Below are 26365 nucleotides of genomic sequence, written 5' to 3' on the forward strand. Positions count from 1 at the left end.
GAAATCGGGAAATAAATTGAGGGTTGGCTCAGTGTTCCACAGGCCACAGGAGAGTCCAGGGTATGCCTAAGAAAACTTGGGATTTTAGAGAGAACAATGTACAAATTCCTTTTATTTGCAAAATTCCTTTTATTTTTAGGGTGTTTTTGGGGTTGTTCAGCTTTTCAGACTTGACACTGACTTTTTTTGGTGATGACTCTGAGATTGTCTTGTCGTGTTGCACTCGATGACCTTTGAGGTCTTTTCCAGCCTCAGCAATTCTGTGCTTCTATATTGCCATCATTCCAAGATTAGGGATTTTGAAGTGATCACCAGGAAGCCCAATTTTCATGATAAGATTGTAACTCTTGGCAGCAGCAAGGGGAATTTGAAGAACCCCACACTGCGTTCGCCTTCAGTGCATGAGGCTGCTACTCTGTGGGAGAGGACAAGGTTCTAGGAATAGCAGTGGGCAGGTTTTCCGTGTTTTCCAGGCAAAAAAGTGCAGGGAAAACAACAGAACAACCCCAGCAAGCTGCAGATTCCTGTCAGGAATGATGGTGGCTTCTTCTCCAAGACAGTCAGCAACAGGATCAGAGGAAATGGCCTCTCAAGGAAATGTCCCTCAAGTGGCAGGGGAGGCCCAGGTTGGACATCAGCAGGAATTTCTCCATGGAAAGGCTGGTCAGGCATTGGAACTACCCAGGGAGTTTTGGGGTCCCCATCCCTGGAGGTTTCCAAGGAATTCCTGGATGTGGCACTCAGAGCTCTGGGCTGGGGACAAGGTGGGGATCAGGCCCAGCTTGGACTAGATGGTCCTGGAGGTCTTTTCCAACCTCAGTGATCCTGGAATTCTCTCTGATTCCTTGCTCATGATTGTCATCAATTTCCCAGCCTCAGCCTGCCACCAACACCCTGTTCCAGGAGCTCTCCGTCTGTCCCCGCAGGGACATGAGACTTTAATGAGTTATTTTGCTCCTTGTCAAGAATTCCCTCGTCCAACCCGCCCTGTGGGGGACCCTGAACGTGCCAGGTCCTGACAGAGATCTCGGGGACACTGCCAGCACCATGTCCTGTCACCACTGTGGCTTGGAGCTGGCCAGCCTGGGAGCCTGCAGGGCTATTTTAGGATCATTCTCTGTGCAGAGATGCTTAAATTCCATCCCACAGCGGCTCTGAGCCTCTGAGGGTATTTTTTTGGCCTCTCCCCGGGTTGTTTTGGCATTGTGAGGGAAAGGAACAGGATGGATGAGCTCTGCTTGATGTGAGGGAATCGGGCCTTGCTGCTCAGGTGTTGTCTGGACAGGAAAGAGCTGCACATTTCCCAGTCCTTCTCCCGGTATCCCATGGCAATTGGAGTTTATGGATTAGAACCAGGAGCTCTGAGTGCTCTTCCCCGCCCCCCCCCCCCCCCCCTCCCGCCCTCCCGGATAAATGGTTGAGCAGCAGACAGACGATTGCAGGGAGTAATTTAGCAGTGAATGATGGCTCATTAGCAGCCCACGGGCTGGAGCGGATGTGTGGGCTCTTCCCGAACCCCAGTTAACTCTTTCACCCTCTCCTTCCACTGCCAAAAGGGTTGGGTTTGCTGCGTGGGGGAGTTCAACGTGATGGTGTTACAGTGGTTTGTCCTTTAGAGCCTCAAATAGTGCAACAACATCCCCAAAAACCCAGCCAGTTCTTACCCCCCTTAACGAGGGACGGGGAATAAAGACAATTATTATCAGTCCAGGAGATGAGTCAGATATGAAAATCACACCTTTTCCCAGACAATGTTATTACACTGAGGAAAAGGAAATGAAAAAGGCTCATTTTGTCTCGCAGAGGAGCAGGCCTGGAACTAGAAATGCTCATTGCAGAGCCAGGTGCTGCTGGAAGGAGCAGCTTCAGGGAGTGAACAAACCAATCCCACCTTTTCCCATTTTCCCTGCCACATTTGGGAGCCTGGGCAGGCTTTGCTGTACTTCCCAGGAAAGGAATGGAATGTCTGGAAACAAGGTTGGAGCCCAAGGGAATGTGGTGCTGGGATAGAGGAGGGGCATGGAAAAATCTTGGATTTCAGCTCCATTAAAATCCCATACACTCAGAGAAACTCGGAGACCCTGAACACAATCCTGGCACTCAGGGCCATGCTGCTGTCACTTAAAATCTGCTGGTTTTAGGAAAGACCATTTTGGGGTTTTTGGAGGCAATTCCCAAAGGGAGATAAGTACCTCAAGAGGCATAAAACTATTGATCCCACTGACTTTAATTGGTATCGTTTTTTCCCTAATGCTCTTTGGTGATGTTGGAAGAAAAAAGTTGGGGTTTTTTTTAATTAATAGAGCTGTGATATTCCTATATCCAAACCGGTGTTCCTGGTTTGGATGTAGCAACATCCATAAAGTTCTGTTGGAGTTGATACAGTAAAAGCAGAGTGATCCATGTGAATCCAGGCAGATTCCAGCCTGGAGAAGTCTGTCTTAGAACAGTAAGCAAACCCTCCCCTTCGTGTAGCTTGAATTATTTCGGATTGGGCACAGTTGTTCTCCAGCTGCTCCAGAACTGGGCTGGGATCCTGTGATTCCAGTAAAACCCACAGGGACTCTCCAGGAGGTTTATCTGCTGTTCCCCTCAGACATTTCTTTTGCTCCACAGCTTTCCAGAAGGAGCACAGACCCCAGCGGGAGGAACATTCCGGCCTTTCCCATTTTTTCCCTGACCACTTTGCTTTTCTGCCCACAGCCTGATGAGCTGACCAATGCCCTGGAGATCAGCAACATCGTCTTCACCAGCATGTTTGCCCTGGAGATGCTCCTGAAGCTCCTGGCCTTTGGAATCTTTGGCTACATCAAGAACCCCTACAACATCTTCGATGGGATCATCGTGGTCATCAGGTCACTGCTTGTCCCTTCCCCACCGTGGATTTTTTTCAGATGGGTTGGGGAGTGGGATGGGAATCAGGGATGGCAAGGGAAATTTAGGTCGGATTTTCAGGAAAAAGTTTTTTACTGGAAGAGTGATAAAGTACTGAAATAATCTGCCCAGAGAGGCAGTGGAGTCACCATCCCTGGATGTGTTTAAAAAAAGACTAGATGTGGCACTGGGTGCCATGCTTTAGTTGATGAGGAGGTGTGAGAGCATGGGTTGGACTCACTGATCTTAAAATTCTCTCCTAACCTGGTGATTCTGTGATTCCATGTGTTAATCCAGGGTTGGGATGTGCTGGGCTTTTGGATTCCTGTCCAAAGTAAATCAACCTGGCAGATGGAGAGGAAAATCTATTTATGCCACACATCTGGCACTGGGGTCGATTTTCCACTCAAGGGCAGTGTGGCTGGTCCTGGGAAAGGGGTCCTGGGAGTGTCCATGTGCCAGCAGTGTCCTCCCTGTCCAAAATTACCCCAGCTCAGCTGGAGCTGGGCAAGCGGGAGGGGAAGGGAGGGCCCTGTTCTGCTCTGCTCCCCAGGGGACACTGTCCCAGCCTAAACTGGGTGCCCCAGTGCTTTTTGATCACCCCTCAATCAGTCATTTGGGACAAAGAAATCCAGGGACATGGAGATGTAAAGCAGGAGAGTGCCCTTGGCACATCCATTAGATCCAGACAAGGTTCAAGGTTCTGAGCAAAGGTCATTCTATGGTCTTATCAAACCAGCCCCCCCCCAAAACATCCCTCTAAAGGATGTTCTAAAGGGAGATTAAATACCTCAAGAGACCTAAAACCACTGATTCTACTGACTTGAAGTGGTGTTTTTGTGTCCCTAATTCTCTTAAGAGAAGCTGGAAGAAAAAACATTTTGTTTTAATGAGTTGAGCTGTGCTGATATTCCTATAATCAAGGAATGAATAATGGAATGGAATTCCTATAATAGAGGAATGGAAAAAATCATGATCCATATCATTGTAGTGGTGCAGACACAGAGAAACCCAGAAAAAAGGAGGGAATTAAGGAGGGAATTTCCCCCAAACCAGCTGTAAAGCAGACAAGCTGTACCGCCAGAGGCATGACCACACAGCCGTGGGGAATGGAGCCACTTTTCGAGGAGCAGGAAAGGAGTAGCAAAAGGCAGGATGGTGTGGTGGGGGGAATTCCTGGAGGGAACCAGCTCCCATGGAGCAGAGGGGCTGGTCCTAGCAGTGTCCCCGTGTCCCTGCAGTGTGTGGGAGATCATCGGGCAGTCTGACGGGGGCCTGTCCGTGCTCCGCACCTTCCGCCTGCTCCGCGTGCTGAAGCTGGTGAGGTTCATGCCCGCCCTGCGCCGCCAGCTCGTGGTGCTCATGAAGACCATGGACAATGTGGCCACCTTCTGCATGCTGCTCATGCTCTTCATCTTCATCTTCAGGTGTGTCTGGGTTTGGAAAGGCGGGTGTTTGCCTGGGAAAAGCCGGAGCTTCCCTTGGAATGGAGGATTCAAACCTCTTTCCTCTGAATTACTGTGTTTTTGAAATTAAGGGGCTTTTTGGGTAAAGATATAGGGATAGGAATAACTATAGGAATAGGAATATTTCCTAGGAAATAGGAATTCCTAGTTCTTTACTAGGAATATTAAAAATAAAAACTTAGTAGTACAAAAAAAATGAGCAAACAAAAAAAAAAATCTTAGAAACACTGACAGAGTGAGAATACGCCTTGACACCCTGTTGCTCAGGGTATTGGGAGCAGTCCAAATAAGTCCTCCTGCCGTGACAGATGTGGTTCTGTTGGAACAATGATCCTGTAGAAGGGTGCAGTTTTCCTCTGAAGGTCCAGTGGTGCTGAGAGGAGTCTGCTCTTCCTCTGGGAATCCAGTGCAAACAGGCTGTGCTGGTGTTCTGGATCCCAGGTTTGATCCAGGTGGGAATGCTGGGCTCCTCCCCCCGGGTGGAGCATCTCCCCATGGGATGATGGAATTGTATCAGCCCTGCAGTGAGCCTGGATGGCCCATGGACAGCAGAGATCCCTTGGAGGGAGGATGGGTCCTGGAAGAGATAAGGAACACTGCCCCAGCTGGTTTGAACAGCTGCTGATTAACAGAACACGCCTGCCCCCTCCCCCCTGGAGTTATGAGGAATAGGTCAGAGAAGAGATTAAAAAAAACCACCTCCCTAGCCAGTTTCAACAGGTGGCAAATAGAAATAGACTTTTTGGTTACATCTTGTAACCCCAAAACGCGTTGTTCCACTTCAGGGATGTGTGACACACCACCCTGTGTGTGGGGAGTGCTCACAGTGGGATGTTTACCCCACTCCAGCCTGTTTGTCATGGAATACCATCATTCCAGGGGTGAATGAAGGATGCAAACGGGCAGTAATTGTCCCTCAGAGGCTCCTGAGCTGTGCCAGTCACTGACTGGACCATGCCAGTGTCAGATTTGGGGTGGAAGTTGTGCAGATTCCAAGATTTCTGTCTGTTTGACCCTCTAATGCCCCTCAAGATCCTTTGCTTGGAAACCAGGGAGCTGGCAACGTAGTTTGTCATTTTTCTAGACAAAAGGACATCCTTGATTTTCCTTCAGTGCAGACAACTGTAATGAAATGTGAGGCAAGAGAACCGGATTGTGGGGTCAAAAAAAAAAAAGCAAAAAACACTGGGAGTGGAAAAGTGTCCACAAAACCCCTGCAATCCACATTTCACCCACGGGTTTCTTCCATCTCCCTCTTTCCCCACTGCAGCATCCTTGGCATGCATCTCTTTGGATGCAAGTTCAGCCTGAAAACCGACACAGGGGACACGGTTCCAGACAGGAAGAATTTTGATTCCTTACTTTGGGCCATTGTGACCGTGTTCCAGGTAAGCTCTGCGACCTTGGGGATGTTTTAAGGGGGAACAAGGAGGAGTTTTTATTTCACTAAACTCTTCCAGGAGTGTATCAAATTGGGAGTGAACAGTTATCAGGGCAGAGATGCTGTTTCTGGGTCTAACAGCCCTGATGGAGAAGATATCTACTCCAAATCAGCACTGTCCTTATCTCTTACCAGTAAAAGGAGGGCACCCACTCTTATTTTCCTTTTTGCTGCCCATCCTGCTGCTGCTCTGCAGATCTCTGTCTCCTTCCCTGCCCCAAAGATGCCTTTGCAAACAGTTCTGTGTAACTGGGAGTGACAAATCCCCTCACAAATCAGAGCTGGAGGTGGCCGGAGAAGCCTTGGTATAAAAAGTTGTGTTTCCTCTGCAGCCAAGTTCTGGTTTGTGCCTGAAGTTCCTGGCAGGTTCCACAACGGAGGAATCAGCTGCTGTTTCAAGGATATTTTAAATATGAAGATCAGAGTTTCGTGTTTCAAAGCTCAAGCTTTAGAATCTGAGTGCAACAAGTGTAAATGAAGTTTCTAAAGGCAGAGTGGCATCACTCATGGTGGAAACCAATCCAGAGCCTTCACTGTGGATATAAATTCTTATAAAGGAAAAAGAACAAATCAGCCCCAGCCTCAGAGAGTCCCATTTCTCCCTTCCCACCACACGGATTGCTGCATTTCTCCTCCCAACCCCTTGGGAAATGCAGCTGGCATGGAGCACAAAGGCTCAGTCCCGTGTCCCAGGAAGGTTATTGAGCAGCATGACTCAGTGCAGCACTCCTGTCCCCAAAGCCACCTTGTTTTAGAGGGTTCGAGGTAGTTTTCCTTGCAGGAATTAATGTGGAACATGAGCCTGTCATCCATTTTTCTAAGACCTCTGGGATTTTTGAAGCTGGAGAGTGGAAATCCCTGAAGAAGATCCCTCAGAGCAAAGCTTTGCAGTGACGGGGATTTTTTTTTTTTTTTTGCCCAGTGTTTTTACCTAAAGGAAACAACTTCCCTGTGGTTCTGGAGCCACTCAATGTCATTTATCTCATTTAAAATCCTGTCCTTTACCCTTTCCTTCAGCTCCAGCTGCCTTCTGAGGAGCAGCCTGAAAGGAGACAAAATCTGTGGCCTCAGATCTGTTATCCTCTGATGGTTATCAAAGGAGGCAACATCTCCTCCAAATAATGGGATTAGGACAGTGCATCCTTCACTTTGGGATATCTTGGATCCAGCCTGTCCTCTCTGGGCAGAGGAGTGCTAGACCTTCCTGCAGGGAGGGGAGGCTTGGCCAGCAGAGGTGCAGAGATCTAAACAAAGGCAAATCCTCACAACGTGATCAGAAATCACATGCAAAGAGCCAAATAAAGACAATTCCCGAGTGCTTTGGCTCAGGAAAGGTCAGGAGGAGAGGGAAGGTGTAATGGCTCTGGCTTCTTTTTCTCCTTGCCAAGGTCAGGATGAATAATACACATGGGAAATGTAGATTTTGAGTTCAGACTTGGATGTTTATTGTTTCTTATCTATTTACAGACTCACGAGGTGCGAGCTCTAACTAGCAAGCTAGAGAAATGAAGTAAAATTGAGTGTTTCTCTTTCCAAGGTTATTTAATTGCCAATTACCCAATACTGAGGTGACACTGATATTATTTATATTTCTGACCCAATAATGACCACCCAAAGCCCAATATGTGAACCTTTTTCACTCAGTTACAGAAAACCACTCAAACCCATGAAGAAGAAGGAAGAAGATGAAAAAGAAAGACTCAGACAACACCCAAAATCCTCTATCTTGACTCACATGCATTACTATACACTAAAACCCCCAAAATCCAAGTTTCCAGAATTCCAACAGGAAGGTGGCAGGGTTTCGGTGCAGCTGCTGTGCTCAGAGGAACTTTCCCTTTCCCTGCAGATCCTCACTCAGGAGGACTGGAATGTGGTGCTGTACAACGGGATGGCCTCCACCTCCTCCTGGGCCGCCCTTTACTTCGTGGCCCTGATGACCTTTGGCAATTACGTGCTCTTCAACCTCCTGGTGGCCATCCTGGTGGAGGGATTCCAGGCAGAGGTGAGGGATTCCAGCCTGAGGGGGGGGGAGAGGGCTGACACACACACGTGTGTGGGGATAATCCACATCAGGGAAAGCATCTACCCGTGCAGTCAGCCCTAAATTTAAATTTAAATTTAAAGAGGTGCAGATGATGTGGGCTGGGCACCTGAAGCTCTTCTGGATCAATCTTTACAGCCCTGAATTTAAGGGATGCAGATGAGCTGGGCTGGGCACCTGAAGGTCTTCTGGATCAATCTTTGCAGCCTGAAATTTAAATTTCAGGGAGGGTGCCTCCCTTTAAATTTAAGGTTGGGCACCTGGAGCTCTTCTGAATCAGTCTTTGCAGCCCTAAATTTAAATTTAAGGGGTGCAGATGAGCTGCGCTAGGCACATGAAGCTCTTCTGGATCAATCTTTGCAGTTAAAGCCTACTGGATATGGGGTGGGAATTGGGGGATTGAGGGACCAGGACTCTGATCTCCTACACAGTCTGCTGTGTGATTTAGAAGAAATAATTTTGGAATAATTTTACTCCCCAAATTTCCCATATATCCCACGATTTGCATTTCCATGTGGTGGAACTTTCAATATATTCAAACATATAAATAAATAAACAAAATAAAATCTAAAAAAATATTAAATCAACTGGCTCCCCTTGATAAGGGGTGGTTACCTTGTCCCAAAAGGAAGTCAGGGTTGCTAAGCAGGGCTTTCCCCTCATGAAGCTGTGCTGTACATGACTCTATTCTGAGATTCCACCTCTTCCAGCCTTGAGCACCAGGCAGGATGAGACCTGGCTCTGAGTCCTGTCCTTCCCTTGGGACCCCGTCCCTCCTGGAATATTCAAGGCCAGGAGTACAGTCTGCTCAAAAGCTCTTTCCAGGCTGCTAATGTTAAATTCTCAGATCTTTAGGACGATGCTGTAAGGTGGAAAGAAGTTTTCTCTGTTCAGCAGCCTGGCAGCTCATGAGGATCTTTGCAGGGATCCTTTGGAAGGATCTTTGCAGGGAACAGCTCCCATTCCTGTCCTTTGGGAGGCTGAACCTGGTGCTGATGTGAAGCCAGAGCTGGGCAGAGCTCTCTGAGTGCCTGATTGCTCCTGCAGACAAACAGTTGTGGTTTCCCTGCTCAGCCCTAATGGCTCCTTTCAGAGCTCTTACAGACCACGATTTAAATGTGTGTGAGCTCTGCCTTTCCCAGCCTGGATTACTCACCCCAAAGGCCAGCAGCTACAGCCATGGCATTTGCAGGGCACATTTTGCTCTCCCATTTATTTATTATCAATCCTGACATCAGGCCTGTGGGCCTGTCACTTGTCGCAGGGAGAGGTGTTACACAAAACCCATCTCAGCTGCCAGGGCTTCTCTCAAAGCCTTGCACCGAGAAATGATGGAATCCTGGAATGCTTTGGGCTGGAAGGGACTTTAAAGTTCTGCTTCCAACCCCTTGCCGCGGGCAGAGAACCCTCCACCAAACCAGGCTGCAAACCAAAGACAAATTCTCAGTGGAGCTGGGTTTGCTTTTGTCACCCCTGGTTCTGTTGCTGTGCTGGGAATGAGGCAGAATTATTGTTTTAACCTCTTTGCCCTCTGACGGGGGGGCTCAAAGCAGTCACTGAGGAGAATTTCTCCTCCCTTTGCTCAGGTGTTTCTTTTCTTTCTCTGGAGAGGAACTCGTGGGAGATCTGTACAGCTGAGAGCTGCTCTCAACTCAGAACCATCAGCAGGGCTTCAGAAAGGACACAAAAAATTGTCCTGTGAGCCCCAGCACACACTCTCAGCCTGATCCCAGCTCCTCTTCTGCCTTTGGAGCAAGTTTGTCAGGAGTTTTCCTAGAAGAGAACAGACTGAAATGGCCACAAATCCATTTTTAGTACATTTGTGCTTAGTGCAAGTAGCCAAACTTCAAACAGGGCTGTAATTGCATATTTGTGCTTACACCATTCCCATGTCATTTTGAAATCTCCCCCAGAGCTGCTCTGGGAGAGCAGGCAAACCTTCCCAAATTGTGCAGATCTTTCATCCACTCTGCACTGGTGCTCCTGCTCTGAAACAAAGATGGATCGGGGAGCTTGGGCCTCTCCATCATCCCGGCTGCAGCGCCTTGCAATAAATCACGGGCAAAGTGAAGCTCATTGCCACTTCAGCACCATGTCTCTGGGAGCTGTGGAGATTTGTTCAGGCACCAGGCAAGGAATTCTGCTCCTTTTCCTGGGATCAGCTCTTTAATCCAGCCATTTGCCAGCGATTGACACAGATTTCTGCAGTCCTGAGGAATCCTGCTGACGTTCTGCTGGAATCCCTTCCCCAGCAAGGAGAGCCTGAGGATGGATCCTCTGTCCCAGGCTGATGGTTCCTGGTGGCAGAAATGCACAAAAGAGAAAATGAGCTGGACTTCCAGGAGGAAAGGCAGGGTGAGGGTGTCTGTTCCCTGCCCTGAGATGCTGCAGGACTGCCAGGCAAACTGGCCTCATTCCCTATGCCTCAGGTTGCCAAAGAGATTTCCCAAAACAATCTCTTCCCAGCCAGCACAGAGAGAGCAAATCAGGCTTTCCAGATCTAAGTCAATTTTAAAGTGCTGTCAAACACAGGATTAAAACCCTCTGACATCCTTTGACATCAAACCCCTAGAGCTTTCAGCTGGGATGGGAGAGAGCAAACAAGGAGCCTCACCATGCCAGGTTTTTCAGTCATTCCTGCAATTCCAGCTGCTCTGTGATGTTTTCCTCTGGGATTTGCCATTCCTAGAACAGTGTAGGAAGCACAGAGACATGGCAGGGACATGGTGACAACCACAGCATGGTCCTTTCTGTCCAAATGAGTGAAAACAAGGGAGAGGGACTTGCCTGGGATCATTCCCAAGGTGGTCCCAGAGGGAATTTGGCATAAGCCACCCACAGGGAGCAGAGGGAACTCTGAGCTGCTGAGGAATCCTAATGAATTTGCTTTATTAATTACCCTCCTCCTCTCTGCAGGGAGATGCCAACAGGTCAGACACAGATGAGGACAAGACATCTGCCAACTTTGAGGACGAGTTTGAGAAGCTGAAAGACCTCAGAGCAACAGGTGGAGTTTTGTGTCTGCATTTCCCTGGGAACCTGAGAGCTTCAGCTCTGCTTCCACAATGGAAGAATCCAGTTTATTTGGCAATTAATCCAATTGCAAAGTCACCAGAGCAGCTCTGCAAAGTCTAGGGGATGCTAAATGAGCATTGATATTTCCTTTAGGCAGATGTTTTCTTCTAATTTAAACATCCCCAAGAATTTTTAGCTGTGTCTCCTCCTCCCTCCTGCACCATTAGCACAGAGTACTCTGCTGAGAGCGATGTTCTCACCCCACTTCTCGGCAGCTTTTCCAATCAATCATGTTCTCATCTGTTCCTTTTGGTTTCCCACACAAAGTGCATTTGGGTGAGGTTTGATGGATGGAAAATGTTGCTGCTCATTTGTGTTCCAGGAGGGTCTGGCAGTCGGTTTAGGGGAAGGCCCACAGTGCTCTGGAGTACCAAAAACACAGAATTGGAGGTGACAGCCTTCCTTTTGCAGCCAGAGGGGTGACAAGAAGGGATCACACACTTTAACAGTGAATGATGGCAAACAGGAGCCACTTCAGTTCCTGCTTCCTTCAATTCCCAGCTTGGGCTCTGTCAGGATCCCTCCAAATGCTTCCAAACCAGGATTTGTTTCAGCCAAGGAAATGTTGGTTGTGGGGAGCAGTTGGAATTCAGGATTTGTTGGGGAAGCTGAGGCAGAGCTGGATCACAGTGAGGTGATGGAGCTGCTCAGGCTGGAGATGAAGCAGCAAACCCCCAACACCAAGTGACCAAATGTCCCTTGCAAATGCTTGGGAAGGATCCCACAGGACCAAATCTGCACCAGCCTCAAAAAAGGAGAGATTTTGGGGGGAAATAAATATTGTCACCTCTGCTCAGGTGACACAGAGCTAGAAACCAGGGCTTGATGTGCTGTCAGTCCAAATCCAGGAATGATTGTGGCCAGGGGCCAGCTGGTGACTCAACAGCCAGAAGGTTTCAGCAGTTCCAGTACAGAGCTCTTGGTGTGTGACACACTCAGGGGCAGGAGGGATGTGTATGAGAGATGGGATGAGAGATGGGATGAGATGATCTTCAAGGTCCCTTCCAAGCCAAGGCATCCCATAATTCCACGATTCCTTTGAAGGGCACTGATTTCCCAAACCCCCTCAAGAGCTCATGACATTCCCCTGATGCCTTTCAACACCATAGCGGGGGAATCTTACTGCCCACAGAGTTCCTGGAGCAGGTCCCCAGGAGCAGTGTCCCCTCACGGAGTGTCCTGTGTCCCCTTTCCCCGCAGAGATGAAGATGTACTCGCTGGCTGTGACCCCAAATGGGCACCTGGAGGGCAGGGGGGCCATGCCCCCGCCCATCATCATGCGCACGGCTGCCACCCCGATGCCCACCCCAAAGTGCTCCCCACACCTGGACTCCCTGCACACCCTGGGGGACTCGAGGAGAGGCAGCAACGCCTCGCTGGAGCCCACGGGCTACGACCAGAAGTCCTTGGTAGGTTCTTGTGGCCAACAACTCCCCCTCAGTGACACAGGGCACGGGGTGTTTTGGTTTTGGGGTGGTGGGGATGATCTGGGGTGGAAAGGACCCACAAGTGTCACTGTAGGACATGAAAGAAAGATGAGAGACTCCAAATATTTCAGAAGGCAAAGAGTATAGAAAAAAGGCTTTTATTGTCTAATTCTTATTGCCTTTTATAAGGTGTTCCAATACAGACATAACATGGTTGGTGAATAGGAACGACACCTCTCTAATCCCAATGGTTAAACCAGAGAAACAGCAAAACACCACCTGGAGAAAGGTTGTTTTGAGAAAGGAGAGTTGTTTGCCAAGATTGTTTTGAGAAGAAACTTCCTTGAGAAGTTTTTCCTTGGGAAAATGTTAGCAGCTGCCAGCAGGCTAAAATCTCTCAGACCCAGAAATATCAGACCCACACACAAGGATCGAGGGGATGGCCCTTGCAGGGGTTGATCCCACAAGTTTGGTGTTATCAGAGCCAGCAAAGCTCAGCTTAGGGTCACATGAGACATTTGTGACAGACGTTGCTGGAGAATGAAAGGGAGGGTGGTGGAGGTGAGAAAGATGCAGAAAGGCAGGAGCAGAACAGAGGTGGGATGTGCAGTGACAACAGAGCAGCCAAGGACAGTGTGTCCATGGAAAGAGGAAACAGGGATGTGCCAGGATTCAGCGTTTTCCTGCCTAGTGCCTCACTGGAAGCACTTGCCAAACCATCTCACTGGAAAGCCATAACCTTAACAAGTCCAGTTACCTTCAGAGGAGGAGCAGGAGTCTTTTCCAAGCACACCAGCTATTTGGGATGTCTGGGAGAAGCTGCCAGCTGTCCCTGTGAGGACAACACCTGCTTTCCCCTGGTGTTTTAGGGTTGTATCTTGAATTTACATTGTGTCAGGGGGATGAAGCATTTTCCCTTGATCTCTGCTTACAGTCCTGCAGCCCTGTTGGAGGGGAAATTGAGGGAACAAGGGATGAGGGGGTTTAAAATGAGATAATCTTCAGCTCCCCTCCCAAGCCAAGCCATTCTGTAACTCCACGATTTCCTTTGGAAGGTGCGGAAATCCCAAAGATCCCTTAAGAGGTCATGACATTCCCCTGACACCAGGATTGCACCAGGAGCTGCTGCTCTGGCAGCTGTGCCTGCTGCAGGGGGGGCAGCTCTGTGCACACAGAGCAGCACAGGCAGCGGGCAGAGTGGATTTTTCCGCTGCTGTTCATCTGTCCCACTCCCCTGCTCCATAACTGCGGGATCATGTTCAAATCAAGGCAACAGACCGTGAAGGCACCTCACGCCCAGGCACAGCCACCACCCCCCTTGCTAAGCTGCTTAGTCAACCTGATGCCTTTGAAAAGAAAACAGAGCTGACTGCTGTTTGCCTTGGGCTTTCGTGGGATTGCGAGCTGCTGCAGAGGGATGTTCATCCTTCCAATCCTCTCTCGGTGGCAGAGCCACCAGCCAGAGGCAGAGGAAGCAGGCAGGGGAGGGCACTGAGGAGGAGGAGGAAGGCAGTTTGCCTTGGTTTGTGCTGGGAGGAAGCCATGGAGGGAAAAGGGAGTTTTCCTCCTGGCTTTTCTGCGCTGACCTTCAGCTCTCTCCTCCTGGGAATTGCTTGGTACCTGCCCAAGTGCACAGACACGCACTGAAATTTGTGGAGGAGACACATTCACTTCACTCCCTCACGCAGCAAATGGAAGGAAAACAACGGAAATGGGGGCACAATTCCCACCAGGCACTCGGTGACTCAGGTTCCCTTTGGAAGGCAGGGAAGGTGTGAGCTGAAACCACCTGAACGTGAGCAGAGAACAAGCCAATTCAGCAAAATGCCACTTATTGATGTCTTTGGGTTCATTTTTCATGGAGAGTTGGTGTTGCTGGGGGGTCACCAGGACAGAGGGTTGGTGGCTGTGCTCCAGCTGTGGCCCAGGACCACCTCTAGTGTGGCCTTGGCCAGGTGTTCCCATTTCAAGGCTGGAATTGGAGCAAAAAGCAGGAAGGGGAGGCTGTAGCAGTGTGATTTTAGATGGTGGAGCTGTTACCTATTTCCCAATAACCATCTCCTGTGGAAAAGCCACTTGGGGAGGATTCGGGCAAAGCACTCCAGGTCCACACACCACACACACCAAGGCACTCAGCGAGAGAGGCAAGAAGGACCTTTTGTGTGATAATTCCAGAGAAGGTCTATTCCACAAAAAGGATTATTCCAGCACGCCAAAGAGAATCAGGGACAAAAGACCCAACCGTGTGCTGTGCAGAGGGTTAAGTGTGGGGTCAGGAACCAATGGTCTGAGGGCACAGGGCTGGTATGAAGGGCAGGGCAAAGGGCACTGCACTACAGAGGACATGGTGCAGCCATCAGGGATAGCACAACTAGTGGGGAAGTGGGAAAAGAAGAAACCACGAGAATTAGGGGCACATGGGGATAGCAAAACTGGGGTAGATCACACAGTGTTGCAAGGCACCACGGGGGAAGTATTCTCCTCCAGCCTGGGTGGAAAACCCTATGGTAGATCCTTCCAGAGAATTCCCCTGAGAGGTTTGAGAGATTCCACAGGAGGCCACAACTGGAAATCTCCTCCAGCATGGGTGGAAAACTCTATGGTAGATCTTCCCAGGGAATTCCCCCGAGAGATTTGAGGGCTTCCACAGGAGGTCATGACTTCCACCGCTCTGGGCAAAACACCTTCAGCTTCTTCCTGGCAAACACCTCCCTCCCAACTCCTGCCTTCTCTCCCAGTCCAGCCTCCGCAGCTCCCCATGCGCCAACTGGGGCACGGGCAGCACCTGGGGCAGCCGCCGCTCCAGCTGGAACAGCCTGGGCCGGGCTCCCAGCCTCAAGAAGAAGAACCAGTCGGGAGAACGGGAATCGCTGCTGTCGGGAGAGGGGAAAGGCAGCACTGACGATGACTCCGACGATGCCAAATCCAGCACACTGAGCCGGCCCTCGCTGTCCCGGCGGGCGGAATCGCTGGATTACCGCGGCTCTCAGGAGCTGCCCGAGCTGCTGAGGGTGCCCTCGGTGAGGCAGCTGGGGCCAGGCCCCGCCGCGCTGCTGCCGCCAGAGTTCCACGACTGCAATGGCAAGATGGGCCACGGCCCCGCCGAGTTCTTCCTCAGGGTGGACGGCCACAAGGAGGACGGGCTGGACTACGAGGATGACGTGGAGGATGTAAGTGCTGAGGGAGATGTGGGGGGGGATCGTGTTTTAAGTGGGTTTTCACATTCCCTAAAAGGGTGGATGAAAATACGGTGTGGAAATGTGTTGTTGCCTCAAGGCTGGGGTTGAGGTTAGGGTTAGAGGCTCATTTTCTAAGTAGTTTTTCACGTTTTAAAAGGATGGATGAAAATCTAGCATGGAAGTGTGTTATCGCCTCTAGGCTGGGGTTAGGGTTAGGGTGAGGGTTAGAGTTAGACTTAGAGTTAGGGTTGGGGTTAAGGTTAGTGGCTCTTTCTTTAAGTTGCTTTTCACATTCCCTAAAAGGCTGGATGAAAATCTGGCATGGAAATGTGTTATCACCTGAAGACTGAGGTTAGGGTTAGTGGCTCGTGTTTTAAGTGGCTTTTCCCATTCCCTAAAAGGATGGATGAAAAGCTGCCGTGGAAATGTGTTATTGACTCATGGCTGGGGTTAGGGTTAGGGGTTCGTGTCTTAAGTGGCTTTTCCTATTCCCTAAAAGGATGGATGACAATCCAGCATGGAAATGTTATTATTTCAAGGCTCAGGTTGGGAATGGCGATCCTGAGCTGAGGGATGGGCCTTTACTTCCTGAAAGATCCCTTTTTGAAGAGATCTTTTTTGGGCTGTGACATTATTTAGGATTGTCCTCCTGGCCCAGGATGCCTCCAAAAATGAGCTGTAGACACAACAGGTGAATGGCTTTACTCACAGGAGCTGGTTTTGGCGTCATGAAAGTGTGAAAGCCTAAAAAGAAATGTTTTCCACTTAACTTTTTGGTTGCTTGAGGCCTTTTTGGGTTTGGCACAACTCTTTATCTCAAAAGGACACCTTCCCAGAAATCTTGCTTTGTCCTGTTCATCTCTTCCCTTTTTCCCCCCCTTTCCTCCTTATTTTCTTGGACAAATGTGACAACGGCCACCACAGCTCTGTCCCAAAAGCTGTGACTGCCCACAGACACACTGAAAAGCCATTTACTGCCCCCTCCTTCCACAAAAACACTGTGAAAGTTGAAGAGGCAGGAAAATAAAAGAGGAAGAAAAGGTGTTCCTTCCTTTTTATCCAGAGTTATTGCTACCGCATCCGCAAAGCCCTGGAGCCCTACAAACCCCAGTGGTGCAAGACTCACGAGGACTGGTCCCTCTACTTGTTTTCCCCACAGAACAGGTAAGAAATTCCACTGAAATTCCAGCCCAGCAGCTGTTTGAGGTAATGGAATATTGCATTCTTAGTGAGATTCCCCCCTTGAGAAAAATCCTTCAGAGTTTTAGAAATCCAGTTTCTTGATTTTGAGGTCAAGTTCTCAGTTCGGCATGGGCAGAACTGCGTGGTTCACCCCTTTGCTGTCAGTGGTTTGGCCAGCATTAGTAATAATTAATAATTAAGTATTGATAATTGATAATTAATCATATTCACGGCTAAAGCCTGTGGAGATGCTGCCTCCCCACCTGGGCTGGTGCTGGTGGCACATCAGCAGAAGGGTTTCTTTTCCTGATCCAAACTTCCAAAGGATCTGTTCTTCCCACCTTTCTCCAGGTTCCGAGTGACGTGCCAGAAGGTCATTGCCCACAAAATGTTTGACCACGTGGTGCTGGTCTTTATCTTCCTCAACTGCATCACCATAGCTCTGGAGAGACCAGACATCGACCCCCTGAGCACGGTGAGAGGCATTTCCTTCCTCCACCCAGGTCTTATCTCCTCAGGACCAGACCCTGCAAGGGTAATGTTGGGTTTCTGACCTGTCTCTCTTTATTGTTCTGTGTTTTCCAGGAAAGGATATTCCTAAGTGTCTCTAATTACATCTTCACTGCCATCTTTGTGGTTGAAATGATGGTTAAGGTAATTAGAGCTTCATCCCATGGCCCAGAGCAGGTCCTGGCAAAGACCAGACCATGCCAGAGTTATGATCTGGGTGAAGATTTCAATGTCTCCCTTCTTCTCCTGGCTGCAGGTGGTAGCTCTTGGCTTTTTCTCTGGGGAAAACACATACTTGCAGAGCAGCTGGAATGTCCTGGATGGAGTCCTGGTCTTTGTGTCCATCATTGACATCATTGTGTCCATGGCATCAGCAGGAGGAGCCAAAATCTTGGGAGTCCTTCGTGTGCTGAGGCTCCTGCGGACCCTGAGACCTCTCCGGTGAGTGCTGATAAGTCAGAGTTTGGGAAATGCACAAGGTCTTGCTTAATAACACAAAAAACTGAAATACAACGTGGGTAGAGGCATCTTTGGGGACCTCTAAACTCGGTGAGAAGCTGTTTGAAAACAGTGAAATGAATTCCAATCCATCTTCTCCAGCTCAGAGATGCGTGGCTGGAGTTTGGAGTGAGAGGTGTTGTCACAACCTGGAGCGAGTGCAGTCAGAGCCTCCTCCAGACTGCAATTTTATCAGCCCTTCCCAAGTCTCTCTGGCTCCTTCTTCCACTGCACAACCTCCCAGGCATTCCCCAGCAAAGAGAGATTTGCAGTTGAACAGGTGCTGATGAGGATTTGATAAGCTCCAGCATCCTTCTGAGGATTTGATAAGCTCCAGCCTCCTTTTGAGGATTTGATAAGCTCCAGCATCCTTCTGAGGATTTGATAAGCTCCAGGATCCTTACCTGTTCTCCTGACCCTGCCAAACATCCCTGCAAAGCAGCTCCTCCCTCAGTGAGGCACAGGAGGGCAGAGCTTCCAGTATTTGAGAACAGGAGTAAAGATAATTCATATTTTGGTTGTGATTACACGATAAAGAGGGATAATGTTTAGGTGGGGGGGGGGGGGGGGGGTTGGATCAGCTCCTGTTCTGGTTTCATCCTGCTTGGCAAGAAACAGGAGCCTTTTTTTACTGAAATTTCAGGGGAATGAGACAGCCACCTCCAAAAACCTGGACACTTTCTGGGACAAAGCCATGCTTGTGAGACTGATAGGAAGAGGGAATCTTTTAGACCACAAGAACAACAGCCCTTTGTGCTCTGTGTCACCTTAGTGACAAGGAAATCAGTGTTTCTGGCTCCTCACTGTTCTGCTGGTGCCACCAGGGTCCCCTGGCAGTGCTGGCTGCCCAGGACACCCTGGACAAGTCACCCTGTGTGACCCAGAGAAGTGGGAATAGAATTCAGGGCACGGGCAGTTCATGAGGAAAGGGATGAGGGAAGGAGGCAGTTGGTCTTTGAGAATAACTAGGCCAGATCCTATGAACAGAAAGGGATTCATCACCTCTCACCATGGCCTCAGTGAGCACAGGTTGGCTCCAGGGACCATTCCTAACACTTTGGAGGTGCAGTTCAGTCTCCACATGACTTCTCTCAAACAAGACCCTGTGGAAATGCAGCAGCACAAAACTCTTTTCTCTGGGCTTGGCAGGCACAAAGCGTCATTATCCGTGTGAGCTGCAGCTCCCTCCAAGGGCTCTCCCTCAAAACAAATTTGGTGTTTTTCAGGCAAAACTCCCACCTGGCCATTCCCAGGAAAGCTTGGCTTAGGCTGGTTCCACTCCCTCATCCCCAGGGATGGATGAAGGTCCTACTAACACCCCAAACTTGCCTCAGAGCACACCTGGAATCTGCTTCCCAATGGGATTGACCCTTTGGCTTTGGAGCTGTTGATCACAGGCTCCTGTTAGCTAAGAGCCAGTCCAGGAACTAATTAGGAAACAAATTGGAATTACTCTGTTTGGAAAGTTGTCATGGCCAATACTGCAGAAAGACCACCAGATGTGCTCAGGCCCACTGGGAAGCTACTCTTGTGTTGGGAGAGGAAGAAGGGTCCTGCCTGTGTCCCTGTGCTGGGATCAGAGCCCTTAGAGGGATCACACTCTGGAGTGAGGTACAAACACCCCACAGAAGGAACTCAGTGATATCCTGCCCACAGGGAGCCTCCCCTCCTCACTCTGCCCAGCTGTCACTGCTTGAATTCCATCTGATATGCTTGGGAATGTTCTGGATCTCTAAAGAAATCCCTACCTGCAGGTAGAGGAGGGTTGTGCAGAGGAGAAGCAGCTGAGTGATAACAGGACAAGTATAAAAATTAAAAGTTTTGTTGTCTTGTCTTTGTTTTTTTCCCAGAGTGATCAGCAGAGCCCCAGGTCTGAAGCTGGTGGTGGAAACCTTGATCTCCTCCTTGAGGCCTATTGGGAATATTGTTCTCATCTGCTGTGCTTTCTTCATTATCTTTGGGATTTTAGGGGTCCAGGTAGAGTATTTCCCTCCCCTGTCAGGGACTACTGCAAAAGAGAAGCTGCTTTTCTCACCAGCTAGGGTTGAGGTGGAAATAATGAGCTGAAATGCCTCCAAAGGAAGATTTCAGTTTGGGAGGAAGAGCCAGGCTTTAGGAGAAATGATCCAGGGTGGGGCTGGCAGCTGCTCCCAGCAAGGATCTCAGGATTAGGAGAACAGACAGACCTCCCTGGTGAACTCTACTAAAGGAATGAAAGATAAATCAGAGAACAGACTTCTCAAAGTTGGTGGGGTTTTTTTGGGTTTTTTGTTTGTTTTTTTTTTTGTTTTTTTTTTTTTTGTTTTTTTTTTTTAATTTGTCTTCTCAAATGCAGCTTTTTAAAGGCAAGTTCTACTACTGTGATGGCCCTGATGTCAAAAACATCACCACGAAGGCTGACTGCACCAACGCTCACTACAAATGGGTCCGGAGGAAATACAACTTCGACAATTTGGGGCAGGTAAAGTCCTCCCTGCAGGGATTTTCTGTGCCAGCTTTTCCTGCATGAGCACTAGAGATGTGTGGCTTCAGGAGGCTGTGGAGCCTCCATCATAGGAAGTTTCCAAAATTGACGTTGCAGTCATCTATCAGCGGGTTGATATTTGCACTCAGTGATCTTCGAGGTCTTTTCCATCCTTGGTCATTCTATGGCTTAATCTGGAAATCTCTGTCTTTTACAGAGTTAATATTTGTATCTGGTGATCTTTGAGGCTTTTTCCATCATCCTTGGTCATGCTATGGCTTGATCTGGAAATCTCTGTCCTTTACCCTAAACGTGCAAAAATGGATCAGGTTAACTTTTGGTCTCTTGCTATGGTTGTACAATTCCTTGGTTTTAGGAGTGTTGTCCTAAAGCCACTGCTTTGGGATGCAACCCCTCAACTTCCCCTTTAATTCTCTTGATTTCTGGCTGTTCTGTATGCAAATAAAGAAAACAAGCTGCATTATAGTGGCTGAAAAGCAGGCCAGGCCACAGGAGGAGTTGGGAGTTCCTCCTCTGGGGACTGAAAGGTGAGACCAGACTCTCCTGTCCCTTTTCCAGGCCCTGATGTCCCTGTTTGTCCTCTCCTCCAAGGATGGCTGGGTGAACATCATGTACGACGGGCTGGATGCCGTGGGCATCGACCAGCAGGTACCTGCAGAGCCCATCTGGGCTCCTCTCTCCTCTCAGGCCTGGGCATTCCAGGCTTTTTGAAATCCCAGGAAGGAGCAGAGCTGTGGAACCTCCTTGAGGTTGAGCTCGTTGAGCTGCTGGTTTTCCATTTTTTTGGAGTTGTTTTTCCACGGCTGCTTCCCATGCTGAGGCAAGCTCTGACACGTCCTACATCAGAGGATGTAGGATGAATTGGAATGAGGATGGGAAACCGCCAGAATGTTGTGGAAAAGGGGTTCAGTTTGTGAGTCTCGTGGCATTTTCCGTGGGAAGTCAAGTCTCGCATGAGTAGGACCCACCCAGAGCCACAGTAAGGCTTTGGGCTTTATTTCCCCCCACTTCTGAAGATCTGGTAACAACTGAGAGACATTAAGCAGGAGCCCACATCTGAAAAATTAAAAATCTGGAGCCTATCTTTAGCTAAAACAATCTTGCTGGTGGGATGATGCTCATCCACTGAGATTTATCCGAGGCTGTGTGAAATAAACGCCAAAATAATTAAACCCTGGGAGGCGGTTTTGGGTGGGTTTTGCACCAAACAGTAAAATTTTAGTCAGTGAGAAGGCAAATGAGAGGAAAACACTTTGGGAAAAACCTCTTCTCCTCCTCCTCCTCCTCCTCCTCCTCCTCCTCCTCCTCCTCCTCTCCATGCAACTTGTTGCTCCAAAAGTCTGACTTAACCTGCCTGGTCTGTTCCGCTTCTCCCTCATTTTTTTTTCCCCCAGCCCATCCAGAACCACAACCCTTGGATGCTGCTCTACTTCATCTCCTTCCTGCTCATCGTCAGCTTCTTTGTGCTCAACATGTTCGTGGGAGTGGTGGTGGAGAACTTCCACAAGTGCCGGCAACACCAGGAGGCGGAGGAGGCGCGGCGCCGGGAGGAGAAGCGGCTGCGCCGCCTGGAGAAAAAGCGCAGGAGTAAGGAGATGTACCTGTCTGGTCGGTAGAGTGCCTTACAAACCAAAACCTTTCTGAGCCCTGCCTGCTCCCAAAGCGAGATTTCTTTTTGGGGTTTTTTGGTTTGGTTGGTTTTTTTGGGGGTTTTTTGTTTGTTGTTGGGGTTCAGGAGGTTTTGTCGCTTTTGTTACCTCTTTGGCGGTGCCTTAAGGCTCCGGGCTGGTGACGCCTTGGGATTGTCCTGGTGGGAAGAGTCACCTGTTCACCTGGCTGGGGAGGAAAAATCCTCCTCCAGCAGAGTCCTCTGTGCTGTGGGACACAGGGGGGAAGAGCTTCAGTGCTCTCCCTGTGCCTGGAAGCCCCTCCAAGGCTCCCCCGTGCCTTAACGTGCCGCATCGCATTCCCGGGATGGGACCGGGGTTTGATTTGGGAATTCTTTGCTCAGCTCAAACTGTGCTGATGGACTTTGGGAGTCCTGGAGCATGGGCCCTGCATGCCACAGACACTGCATGGGGGCATGGCCAGGGCCATGGGCTGGGGACAGGGCCCTGGGCTCGGGACAGCAGGGAGAATTCCTCTCGGGAAGATGTCCATGACAAGAGATGCTGGTTCTATTCCAGGCTGGGACTCAGTCCTGGGACTCCTTTTGTCCTTGGAACACTGGCCAGGGGCAGAGCCATTAGCCAAAAAAGGCCTTTAAGCCAGAATTTCCTTCTCAGTGGGTCTAATAGGGACCATCAAACCCCAAAAGCACCTGAGCCTGTTGCTCCTTTCCTGCCCCAAACCTGTTCATTCTCACCTCCCCTGGGCAGGCTGCACCTAGGAGGGTATTCCCAGGAAAACTGCCAGGAAAGCAGCCCCAGCATTCCCAGAAGTTTCAGTAAGCAGGGAGAGCCTGCCAGGCATTTTTGAGCAGTGAGCAGACCTGGTTTGGCCACTGAGATAAAGCTGAGCTTAGTCAGGGGTAAAGCCAAGCTTTTGTGGCCCTGTTTGCTGTGACTCTGCCTGGCCGTGTCATCTCTTGGAAAGACCAAATGGTGTGACAAATTGGTTGTGTCCCACACATCAGGCCATGGATGTCCATTTCCAGCTGGAGGAGCAGCCCAGCTCCAAGGACACCGCAGGGACAGGCTGTGCTGGGATTTTCCCCACCCCATTCCCTGCATCCCTCCAGGCCTGAGGCAAGAGCTGTGTCCCCCACAGCCCTTCTCCTGCTCCTCCTTAGAGCCAGGGGACACCTCAGCACTAAATGTGGCACTGTTGTCCCCACAGGACCTTGATGACACCACAGGGAGGGCTGAGCCCATTTGATTGTAGCCTGTTGTGAGCTCAGTGCCCAGCTCAAAATGAAATCCAGCTCAGACATTGATTCTCTCCAGAGATTTCCAAGAGTTCAAATGCAATTTCCTTCCCCTTTTCCATTTTGCTTTGGCAGTCTGAGGGTGGAAATACTGAAGGCAGCATTTCCAGCACAGGGAGGAGAATCAGGTTTAAGGTCCCAGGGGTTCTCTTTGTGCAGCCTCTACCCCAATGTGCTGACCTAAAAGACATTCAGATAAACTCGAAGTTTAGATGAAATTAAAAAAAATAAAAATAGCAATTTTAAGCATCCTTAGAAAAAAACAGGGGCACAGGTACAGAGGCACAGCTCAGCTCCTGACTAGGAAATAAATCTTATTAAAGCCTGGCTGTAACTCCACAGCTCAGACACCAGAAAGAGCCAGTCCCTGTCAGAGTGATGGACACGGTGACATTGTCCCTCCTCATCCACCACCTCCAAGGAGCTATTTCAGAGCAGCCATTGCACAGATGGGGGTTGTAACATTTCATGGGGAGCACGCAGGGAGGAGGACAGATTTCTGGAAGGGGATCAAGTCAGTGGAGCAGCTGAGAAGTGAAACATTTGGCCATGTGCTGGGCTTCCAAAAGGTTCCCTGAAACTCTCTGGCTCTACCTGCAAGGAGAGCTCAGCATCCAAACTAGAGCTGTTGACAAGGTGAACCCAAATATCTGACACACATTCGGGAATTTGCTGCTTCCATTTCAAGGTTGTTTTTTTTTTGGTTTTTTTTTTTTTTTTTTTTTTTTTTTTTTTTTTTTTTTTTTGTTAGGAGGGCCTTGAACCTCCTGGGTCGTTTAGGTGATGATGGATTTGATGAAAAAAAAAATAAAAAAAAAAAAATAAAAAAATAAAAAAAAAACCACAGCCATGGCAGACTCAGAAAGATGTGAGCTGTGACTGTGTGTGCTCATGGAGCTGTGGGGTCTGCATGGTGACAGCAGCTGGCAGCTTCCTCTGCTTCCATGTGTCCCTCCAACTGCTTCCATGTGTCCTAGCACTCCATGTCACCCCTGTGGGGCAGCAGGAGAGAATCTGGTCACCCCAGGGGAGAGGAGGGCGGAATGTGGGAATGCTGACAGAGATCCCTGCTTTTAACTCAGTCAGCATCTCCCAGAAGAGTAAGAATTTGTGTTTTAACAGGAGGAAAATCCATCCTAGGCCACAAATGCACCCTCTGGCTGCCTGGCACCTTGTCTGTGTATGCTGTCCCCTGTCTGTGATGTCCCCTGGGGGTTGGGGGATCTGTCCCTGCCTGCACACACAGAAATGCACCATGGAGCTGTGGCAGGCTGGGCTTGGGGCTGGGAATGGGTTAAACCTCCCCTGGGTGGTCCTGAGTACAAATCCCAGGCTGGATCCACGATTTGGGCCCTGGCAGAGGGATTGTTCCTGGGACACAGCCTGGGAATGGGTTAAACCTCATCTGGGGGATCAGGGTGCCCATCCCAAAATGGATTCAGGATTTGGGGCCTGGCAGAGGGATTGCTCTGTGGAAAATACAGCCCTGGGAATGGGTTAAACCTCACCTGGGTGCCAATCCCAGGCTGGATCCAGGATTTGGGGATTGCTTCCATGGAGAACACAGCCCTGCAGCAGGACCCAGCTCCTTCTCAGGTAGGATGGGGAGCCCCCACCTGCTTTGGGGTGAATTTTCAGCCCAGTTCTCTGCTGTCACCTCCTCAGATCTCTCCAAAACATTTCTTCTTTCCCATCTGAGGGCCACTTTGCAGAAGGGATTGGCAGCAGGTTCAAGGAGAGCAGAGGTCAGGGGGTGAGGACGCTGAGAAATGCATTTGATGTGGTTTTAAAGGCAGAACTGCTCAGTGAACTTTTTTTATGCGAAAGGGAAAAAAAATCAAGATAAACCAGAATATTTTTTTTCCTGATGCTGTCCCTGCTCCATCCATTATATCCAAGTGTAATTTAAAAATCCTGCTGCTCTCTGCCTCTTAATGAGCTTCTCAGAAGACACAGACTGAAACCAGGCTCCCCAGATTGAAGGTTTTGATTAAAAACACATGGATCAGCTTGATCTCCTCTGTCTGTGGGATCCAGGGCCAAATCCAGCCCTCCTGGATCTGCTCTGTCAGGTCAGCTCTGGACTTCAAAGGCTGCCAGAGGGTCTGGGTGACACTGGGGGCTGAAAGCAGAGCAGGAAAAAAACCTGGAGAAGCTGGAAATCACAGCTGCAGCTGGGAGCAGAGTGCCTTTCAGTGGTGTCCTCTTAGGACAGACCCCAAAAACTGAGAATTCAGAAATACTTTTTCCTGATTTCATCTCTGTGAGAGGAAAGTGGCCTCAAATCTGTTCCTCCGAGGCTTTTCCCACCAGAGCTGGGAACTGTGGAAGGACGAGGCAAATTTTAAGCCCCAGCAGAGGTGCCTTTCAAAGCAGGGACTGCAAACCTTTCTTTAGAGGATATTTCAATTTAAACATCCTCTCAGTGCCACCACCTTCTCTCAGAGTTTCCAAGCAGGGAATTCTCAAACCCTGCTGCTTTTTTTTTTTTTTTTTTTTTTTTCCAGGCAGCTGCAGGTACAGAGCTGCTCTGTTCCAGGCATGAATAACCCCATTAGGGCTTTCTAATGTTTCATGCAGAGCGTTGTAATGGAGGAGCTGGAGCTGGGGATTGTAATGCCAGCTAGAAATGCTTTTAAGCCAGGGAACAGGGCTTCATTAATTTCCATGTCAGCAGAACCACAAGCAAAGTTGAAATACTCTGCAGAGAGGTGAGATTCAAGTGTTAGCCAGCATCTAAAACAGGGGGAAGGAAAAGCTGGGATTTGCCCTTTTTTCATCTGTTTGATGGAGTTGGGTTTTTTTTTCCCTCCTGTATTTCCACCAGTTCAAAACAGCAGCTGAAGGGAAACTTGTCTGTGTTTGATGGAGAGAGAGCATTTACAGAGCACAGAGTGCCAGGACAAGGGGAATGGCTTCTCACTGCCAGGGGCAGGGTTAGATGGGATATTGGGAAGGAATTCCTCCCTGGGAGGGTGGAAGGCGGCTGGGATGGAATTCCCAGAGAAGCTGTGGCTGCCCCTGGATCTCTGGAACTGTCCAAGGCCAGGCTGGATGGAGCTTGGAGCAGCCTGGGATGGTGGAAGGTGTTCCTGTCATGGCAGGGAGTGGCACTGGATGGGCTTTAAGGTCCCTTCCAACCTGACCCATTCCATGATGACAGAAATCTGCCAGCTGGCTGCTGGGAATCTCATCCCAAAAACCATTTTCCCAGAGAACCCGAGGCCCAGGCTGTGTTTTGCCTGCTGGGATTGATGA

General features: G+C 49.5%; 1 protein-coding gene across 1 annotated transcript in view; it reads left to right on the forward strand.

Annotated features, from left to right (window-relative positions):
* Positions 1 to 26365, forward strand: part of CACNA1H (calcium voltage-gated channel subunit alpha1 H) — a gene marked incomplete at its 5' end in the record, with an annotated part of 162911 nt that overhangs the window by 107160 nt on the left and 29386 nt on the right. The window contains 15 exons of the mRNA XM_083872614.1: positions 2704 to 2855; positions 4116 to 4301; positions 5611 to 5728; positions 7631 to 7786; positions 10742 to 10832; positions 12101 to 12309; positions 15066 to 15497; positions 16570 to 16670; positions 17040 to 17163; positions 17274 to 17342; positions 17455 to 17639; positions 19547 to 19673; positions 20032 to 20157; positions 20740 to 20829; positions 21576 to 21789. Of these exons, the coding sequence (XP_083728740.1) occupies positions 2704 to 2855; positions 4116 to 4301; positions 5611 to 5728; positions 7631 to 7786; positions 10742 to 10832; positions 12101 to 12309; positions 15066 to 15497; positions 16570 to 16670; positions 17040 to 17163; positions 17274 to 17342; positions 17455 to 17639; positions 19547 to 19673; positions 20032 to 20157; positions 20740 to 20829; positions 21576 to 21789 (2380 nt within the window). The remainder of the gene's footprint in view (positions 1 to 2703; positions 2856 to 4115; positions 4302 to 5610; positions 5729 to 7630; positions 7787 to 10741; positions 10833 to 12100; positions 12310 to 15065; positions 15498 to 16569; positions 16671 to 17039; positions 17164 to 17273; positions 17343 to 17454; positions 17640 to 19546; positions 19674 to 20031; positions 20158 to 20739; positions 20830 to 21575; positions 21790 to 26365) is intronic.

This window comes from Zosterops lateralis (genome assembly GCF_965231275.1).
Source record: "Zosterops lateralis genome assembly, chromosome: 15".
In the NCBI taxonomy this organism is placed as follows: Eukaryota; Metazoa; Chordata; class Aves; order Passeriformes; family Zosteropidae; genus Zosterops; species Zosterops lateralis.